Genomic DNA, 8,333 nt, shown 5'->3' on the forward strand with positions numbered 1-8,333 from the left:
CCAGCTTCCTGCAAACAGAGGCTGCCCCCTAAAAGGCCTCTCGTGGGGACCCGCAGCGGCAGAGCCCAGGTTCCCCAGATGGCTGACGCTACAGGGTGCCATCTCACTCACATTTGAGCCTATGTCAATCAGGCCTCAGAGGGCCGAAGCAGAATTAACCCTTGGGGGACTCTCCCTAAAATGGGCAAAAAACCTTGTGGTGACAGCGTCACAATTCTTTGATGAGGGGGGAGATTGGGTCTAAGTCTCTGGATCTAAAGTGGCCTAAAATTCACAGGGGAACTTGGGCGGAGGATGATTAACTTTCTAGAAGGAAACTCTTGAAGCCACAGGCCATTATCACACCGATTCTGGGCAGGAAGAAGTGAGGTATTCCTGAAAGGGCCAGATGAGGATCAGGAGGGAAATTGGGACGAACTGCTTTTGGAATGGAGGGGGATTTCACTGGGTTCAAGGAATTCCTGCTATCACCCGTGGAGAAGGTTCCCAGAGCTCCCTGAGGCCAGGAGAGAGGTTAAGCACCTTGGTCAGGCCAGGTCATAGTGGGTCTTCCTGCACTATGACCCAACCATAATAGAAGCTGGAGCAGGTTGGGAAAGATAAACAGAAAGGAGCCTCCCAAGTCACTGCATCTCTTCATGATAGTTCTGGGCCTTTGGGCAAGAGGTCATTTCATTCCCAGTTCCTTCTCCCAGAGCCAGCCTAGAATATGTTCCACAATCTCAGTTTCATTTTTGCCTATATCTGGCACAAAGTTTGTAGTAGAAGTGAAGGCTGAACTACTCAATTCCTATCAAGCTTGCTTGTTTTCTGACAAGGAACACGGTTTTTGCATTGGGAAGAATGGAACCCAAATGGCTGGCTGAGAGCTGACACGCGAGTGGAGTCAGCTGCCACCCGCGGGATTCAAGTCTTTGGACACAGCCAAAACTCCAGGTCAGGTTAATGTCCTCCTCTGCTCCAAGCACTGAGCATGTGGGAGACAAAAGTACTGAAAGGACTGGCGGAGGGGACTCCTGAGCTTCTGTGTGTACAGACAACAGGAGGCCCACCAGGGCTAGAGAAAGGCAATCTGTCTCCACTTTTGGAAAAGTAAAGAAGATTTGAATTTGCAGCATCTCTGGCAACTTTTGTTTCTCGAAAAATTCTAGGTTCCATTATTAAAAGGATGGTTTGGAGTATTTAGAAAGGGATCTGGATAACAAAAGGAAGCCACAGGCATACACGGCCCATGTGGATTGTAGCCAAACACTCGACAAAGAATCTCCTGGTACCAACACAGACATGATGGAGAGATGGCATCACAATCAAGTATCCTGGAGACTGACTGAATGACTGAAAATCCATTAATGGACTGATGTTAATTTGGAGGAGTGTCTATACTGGAGCATTCAAGGGATGCTCTTGGCCCTGTGTTCTTCAACACCTATCAGAGATCTGGATAAAGATGCCTAGAAATGGGGTCAAATTGAATAGGGCATCTTCACAGGGACCTCAAAATAGGAAGATGGGGGAGACATGATAAACCCAGAGCTCACACAAAAAGGTGAGGGTAGGTGGGACAGTTAACATGAGATGTGGCAGCTACACACATCAGCACAGGCAATGACAAAAAGGGAGAAGACAGATCAGGGTCTGTTTAACACAGCTTTACATTATTACAAAGGCTCCATTTCCAATTCTAGCTTCTGTGATGTTTAATGATGAACACTGAAAAAACTGGCCCAACTCAAAGAGGACGGCCAGGAAGGATACAGTGCCAGGAGCAGCTGAAGGCCCCGAGGTCCCTTTGCTGGGCCTGTGAAGTCATCACAAGGAAGAGATGTGATTTGTGGTGGCCAGAAGGAAGAAATTAAGAATATCAGATAGGAGTTACAGAGAGGGAGAATTTAGGCTCAATGTCACAATAATTATAACGCTCCCAAAGCATTCTGGGCTTTTTATCACTGCCAGCTCTGAGAAAGAGGCCGGACGACCACACGTTTGGAATCTTAGAAAGGCTTTGACGTCCAGGCTGGAATAGAAAGCCCCTTATGTCCCCACCTACTCTGAGATCCTGCAGAACTTATAAAGAATAAAAGACGTGGTACTGTTAGGTATTACTAAGACTCTACTATACTTATAAAAAACCGAATGTCTAAATGGAGTCAGTTTAGATGACTAGAAATACGCCTGCTAAACTTGCTAACGAGTGCTTCAGAGAGGTCACTAAGTGAGGTTCCAGAAGCTGGATTAAACCCCCTCAACAAAACACCACATGCTTCAAAATCATAAAATGTCAGCTGACTTTCGAGAACTGATACCACCTTCTATTAGTGTGAAGATGCAACGGACAAATCAAAGGGGGAGAGTAACTTTCTTGGTGTTTTCCAGAAGCGGAGCCCCAGGTAAAGACCTCCTTGGTCTCCTCTAGCTTAAGAAGGAAAAGCACCCCCCAACATTGACAACTCACCGGGAGTCCTTCTCGTTTTCTGCGTTGAGACGGTTGGCCTCCTGGGCTTTCTCGGCCATCCAGCGAGTGACCAGCTCTTGGTTGTCTTCCGTGGTCTTCCGCAGTTTCTCTTCTAAGGCAGTAAAGGTGATCTGTAGGGCATCGTATTCATCCTTGAGTGTCTGGTTGGCTCTTTCGAGGTCCTGCAGCTTATTTCGAAGTTCTTGGCACTCTGTTTCCAGCTCGCTGATTTTTTGCAAACATTCAGCAATTCTGGAAGTACACCAAAGTGAATGAGAGGGGATGAACAAGAAGTGGGTCCCAGCCACCGATCTCTGGGAAAGTCATATTTCTACTTACTTTGCTTCATTCATCTGCATCTCCCGGTCCTTCTGCTGCATCTGGTTATTCAGGTCGATCACCGACTGAGCTAACTGGGGGAGAAACACAATTTATTCAGAAGCTGTTGTACAAACTGCACTTGAAAAATTGTTGGGCGGCCTTCCGCCACATTTCTACGGTAATGATTTTCCTCCTCTCACCTTGAGAGAACAAATGAGCCTAAAAGACATGTTCTCACCTCCCCACGTTTCTTGTGTAATTCAGTTAATTCTTCTTGATGTTTAATCCTCAGCTGGGCCATTTCTTGTAGCTGAGCATCATTCCACATGCCATCATGTCCTGGACTAAGATCCCAAAAAGCAGCCAAAGGAAGTAAATATGGGGAAGACAAGGAGGAAAAGAATTAAATCAAGTCACCTTTAGGACCTAATTTAAATAACAGAACAGCAACAACCTAATTATCGAAATAATCTGTAACCCTCAGTTCACTTCCAAACTAGAATAAAAGCGAATGCATTTCTGGAGTGGTGGGAAAAGGAGAGATGTTTAATTATTACAGAATACCTGATCTCGTGCCTTCCTTGCACATCATATTTTTCTGCTTGTAGTTTATCAGCCAACACCGACTGAAGATCTGCTTTCTCCAGCAACTTATTATCTGTCAGAACAAGAAATTCAAGAATAAGATGCAAACCCAAAGGCACGCAGCCAGAACTCAGTGACTGCTGATATATCCTTGGTGATGTTTATATAAACGGTGTTTCATGATCTACGTTAAGCTCCTATTAAGGTGAGAGCTCCATTAGTGGCCTTGATGAATCTCTGAATGGCTTTCACTTGAAGCACAGGCTGCAAAGGTGGAAGAAGGGTGTGGAGGCACGCCATACAGAACACTCACTCGGGGGCCCATTAGAATGATGCCGAATGCAAACCAGGAAACTGGGGAGCTTCCCGCCTATGGTCCTTGGCGATCATTTACTCTATTCCACTCCCTTTTAGCCAAGGAAACCAAGGCCCAGAGCCCGAGAACTGCTCTGGATCAACTGGCTGGTAAGTCGGTCCAGCCCTGGACATACTTAAACAGTAAAGCTACTGCCATGTGACTGCTGGTTTGCTAACACAAAGGATACAGTTCATAAGCTCAGTCCTGGAGTTGAAAGGGAAGAAACCCGAGTTTAATTCTCTCATTTTACAGGTGAGCAAACTGAGACCCAGGAAGGGGAACAGTGACAAGGGAAGAGGAAGAGGCGACTTTTATATTTAGCTCCTTTGCCCCAGAGCCAGGCTTGAACCTCAGTGCTTTCCGTTCTGCTTCCTTTAAGTACTACTTCTCACTCAGATTCTACTGTTCTCAAGGTGAGCCAGTAACCAGTTAGCAATGACTAAAAACTTACAAGAATTGATTTTAATTTAAAATAACCTCTCCATTACCTTCCAGCTCTAACTTCACACATGGCACTTTGTGTATGGATGGACAGGCACTTATTAAGCACCAATTATGTATATTTCAGGTACAAATCTTATTTAATCCTCACAATAATGTTAGGAGATGAATGGCTGTTACTGTGCCCATTCTGCAGTGAAGAAATTGATACAGACAGAAATTAAATAGTTTGCCCAGGGTCACACAGCTAGGAAGTATCTAAGGCTGGATTTGAACTCAGCTCTCCTGATTGCAGACTCAGCACTGTGTCTACTCGACCATCAGCTGCCAGGAAATGACTGTTACAACTTTCAAGGAGGCTAAAACCCAGCACTCCTTGAAGCTAGGACTTAACCTGTTTGGGGCTCCTTCTACTAACTAGGTGTTGCACCTCCAGGGTGTCTATGGCTACCCATTAACTTCCCTCTGGAGCTTTAGGCTTAACCCCACGGGCCGCCGGACCCTCTTTAGGTTCCATCGTGCATTCTCAGTCCATCAGCAGCTATCACCATCAAAGCAGGGTTTCTGAACACAGACTCGACAACTTCTGAGAGCACTGGCAGCGGCAGCACCCGCGGTGGCTTTTTATTTCAGTCATATGGAACAGAAATATTTTTGAAAACCAGTTAAGAGTATCCTGCATCCATGATACTATTTTAGGTCTTTCGGTGCTTTTTTTCTCTCTAATTTTCCCCTTTTTTTAATAAGGGAGAATGGAAAGACACTGCTCTGACACAGAAAGACCACAGGGAAACAGGCTAAGTTGAGGTTTGTGCTGACTGGGGAAATGCCCCTTCCCAAGCATCTCGTGTCTAGTTTTCCAAGGAAGAGAAGGCTTGGAATCAGCCTGGCAGCAGTAAGCCAGCCACCCCCTCAGCTCCCAGGAACAAGCCATATGGCTTTATAAAAACAGTAATGCCTTAGGGAAAAGGCGCTGGGCTAGCCCAGGGAGGAAAAAACAGAAACCAGGTACAGCATCACAGACCTGAAAGGGCCTTGAAAGGTCATGTATTCCCAGGGTACATCCCATCACATCAGGGTTAAGAAATGAAGCCCTGCAGCCCTGTTTGTAGTGGCTAGAAACTGGAAAATGAATGGATGCCCATCAGTTGGAGAATGGCTGGGTAAATTGTGGCATATGAATGTTATGGAATATTATTGTTCTGTAAGAAATGACCAGCAGGATGAATACAGAAAGACCTGGAGAGACTTTCATGAACTGATGCTGAGTGAAATGAGCAGAACCAGGAGATCATTATTTACTTCAACAACAATATTATATGAGGATCAATTCTGATAGAAGTGGCTCTCTTCAACAATGAGAAGATCCAATTCAGTTCCAATTGATCAGTGATCAGTGACAGAACCAGCTACACCCAGAGAAAGAACCTTGGGTAATGAATGTGGACAACATAGCGTTTCCACTCTTTCTGTTATTGTTTGCTTGCATTTTTGTTTTTCTTTCCAAGTTATTTTTACCTTCTTTCTAAATCTGATTTTTCTTGTGTAGCAAGACAACTGTATAAATATATATACATACATTGGATTTAACATATACTTTAACATGTTTAACATGTATGAGACTGCCTGCCATCTAGGGGAGAGGGTGGGGGGAAGGAGGGGAAAAGTTGGAACAGAAGTGTTTGCAAGGGTCATTGTTGAAAAATTACCCAGGCATGTGTTTTGTCAATAGAAAGCTATGATAACAACAATAAAAAAGAAAAGAAATGATGTCGGCCAAGGTTACCCGACGGAACAGCTGTAGCAGTCAAGCCCCAAACCCAAGTCTAGTGACATATAGAGGGGCTGCTGTCGCTGGAAGGGACCTGAGGCATCTGATGCAAGAACCTGAACACATATTTCTCCTATCAAACTGCTGACAAGCAGACACCTGGGCCCACTCGAGCTCTTCAGCAGAGCACTCATTATTATAAGGGCTGCAGGTGCTGATCATTCCTCCCCTAATAAGCAATTAACTCTTCAGACAGAAGGGCTGCAGATGGGGCAAGCTGTTGGGAATCTTGAAAAAGAAATTAAGTTGAAAAGCTACCAATGTAGCACTCTGAGGTTTGAATGATAGTCACGTACAGGAAGCACCCAATAATGTTATTAAAGTATAAAAAAAGTCAGTAAGTGCATACATACATGGCAATTCTCAGAAGGAAAGTCTCTAACAAGTAATTGCCTAATAATGCCATAAATTAAGTACATGGCAATGTTTTTACTAGGTCTTAATTTAAAAAGTTAATTTAGAGTGGTTTTTTTTTTACTTTTATGAAAAAAAGTGAAAATTTAATCCTACAATTACTAAAAAAAATTTCTAAAAATGAAACTGACTTTGAAAGGCAGACTACAAATATGTGGAAGTGCAGCAGCCCTCATCAGCCCCATTTCTTTAACAAATCCCAAGCAGAGCAGAAGAGGACAAGGCTTGCAGTCACTAAGGCCTGGGTTCAAGTCTGCCCTGAATGAAAGGCCAGGTCTTTGTGGGCCGAGTCCTCATCCCAGCGGGCTCTCTGCAGACAAACCGCCAGCCCACAGGCTCCCCACCCAGAGCTCGCTACACTGCCGGGGGGTGGGAGCCCGGACAAAGAATCCTAGAGTGAGAGCAAGAGCACTAGGCCCAGAGCCCTGCCCTCAGGGAGTTGACAAGGAGGAGGAGGACAAGGAGAGCGCGGCTCTACCCTTCTTGGCGTTCTAGGGTCTCCGAGAGACAAGTGTCCGAGGGAGCAGGGAGCTGTTCTCTGGGATGGAGGAAAGAAACCTCCCCCCAACCTCCCCCCCATTCCCATAAAAGTCACCTCAAATTGTCCGGCCGGGGCCACGGTGGCTGGCCTGAGCTCTTGGGTTAGGTTAGAGCAAAATACAGTTGTTTGGGACAGGCAGAAACTGGGAGCGGGGTTGGACTGAGCTGCCCCCAGCTCCTTTGGCACTGGTGATGGCCCGGGTGGAAGCCCACGCCCCAAGGGAGAAGTGTGGGACAAATTGCCAGGGGTCGCTAAGGGAGGGGCCCATCCGCTCCACAAAGACCGCCCTCTTGGGGGACCTCTGAGGAAGTCCGAGGGTGGACCTGCTGCAGGAGGCTCCCCAGGCAGTGAGCAAAATCACGTCAAGATGTTACATTACATTAGGATTCCATAGGTCTCCCTCCCCAAGGCGGGGACCTGGCTTGGGGGGTGGGTGGGGGGGTCCAGCCCCACCCCCGTGCCACGTGACTAACATGTGCGAGCTGGAGGCGGCTCTTTGGCTGATGACCTTACGCTGAGGCCGAAGGGCAGGGGTCTCCCAAGGGCGGTGGCCCCAAGCTCGACCGCCCTGGTGCCATCCCGCACACACGGACCGCGGCTGCTCTCTCTCCGTCCTCCCCACAGTGGGCCGGAGTCTCCGCGGGGGCAGGCACCCCCAGCCCGGCACCCAGCTTCTCCGCTGGTGTTCACTCCCCCACCACTTGCGCACACTTACCTGACCCCTCCCCCACGCCCCGGGAACCGAGAGTCCCTCCCTCCAGACTCGGAGCTCCCCGACGGCAGGCCCCCCTCCTGGGTCTCCGGGAGTCCCAAGCACGTGGGTGGGCCGCGGGGCGGGGCCGGGTACTCACACTGAGCGATGATCTCCTCGAAGGCCTGCCTCTGGAGCCGGTCCCGCCGCCGCAGCTCCTCCGCGATGTGGCGCTTCCAGCTCGGGAGCCCGGCGCCCCGGAGGCCCGTCGACATCGCCGCCGTCACCGGCCCGGGCCCTCGCCGCCCCCCGCCGCCTGTTTCCGGCCGACGTCCGCCGCACTCGCCCCGGCGCCGAGCATCGGGGTCGGCGCCGGCTCCGGGTCCGGATCGGGCCGGGCCGGGCCGCGCCTCAAGGCTTCTCTCACCTCCGGCAGCCGCCCGCTTGGTGCACAACGGCGGCTTCCGGTCCGTGCCGGAAGCGAAACGAGCGCGGGCCAGGAAGTCCTGCCTCCCCCGCCCGCGACGCCGACGTGCGTGCGCTACGCAAGGGGAGGGGCGACGTCTCCGGGTGCCCTTCGCGGTCGGACGGGGGTGGGGTTGAATCTGGAGGCGTGGCCCGAACCGGGGCCTGGCCCGTGGGCGGGGCTTCTCGTGCAGTCCTGCTTTCTCCCTCTCCAGAGTGCTTCTGGCAGCTGGG

General features: G+C 49.2%; 1 protein-coding gene across 5 annotated transcripts in view; it reads right to left on the bottom strand.

Annotated features, from left to right (window-relative positions):
- ATG16L1 (autophagy related 16 like 1) overlaps positions 1 to 8,114 on the bottom strand; it is a 28,426-nt gene extending 20,312 nt beyond the window's left edge. For 3 of the 5 annotated variants that reach the window (XM_051999316.1, XM_051999315.1, XM_051999313.1), the window contains exons 1-5: positions 7,795 to 8,113; positions 3,338 to 3,431; positions 3,012 to 3,117; positions 2,792 to 2,865; positions 2,453 to 2,704 (exon numbers count right to left, since the gene is read on the bottom strand). In XM_051999316.1, coding sequence (XP_051855276.1) covers positions 2,453 to 2,704; positions 2,792 to 2,865; positions 3,012 to 3,117; positions 3,338 to 3,431; positions 7,795 to 7,909 — 641 coding nt within the window. In that variant the 5' untranslated portion in view covers positions 7,910 to 8,113. Of the gene's footprint in view, positions 1 to 2,452; positions 2,705 to 2,791; positions 2,866 to 3,011; positions 3,118 to 3,337; positions 3,432 to 7,794 lie in introns of all 5 variants that reach the window. The other 2 variants (XM_051999317.1, XM_051999314.1) reach the window with 1 other exon arrangement.
- Between the last annotated feature and the right edge of the window lie 219 nt (positions 8,115 to 8,333).

This window comes from Antechinus flavipes, chromosome 4 (genome assembly GCF_016432865.1).
Source record: "Antechinus flavipes isolate AdamAnt ecotype Samford, QLD, Australia chromosome 4, AdamAnt_v2, whole genome shotgun sequence".
Classification (NCBI taxonomy): Eukaryota; Metazoa; Chordata; class Mammalia; order Dasyuromorphia; family Dasyuridae; genus Antechinus; species Antechinus flavipes.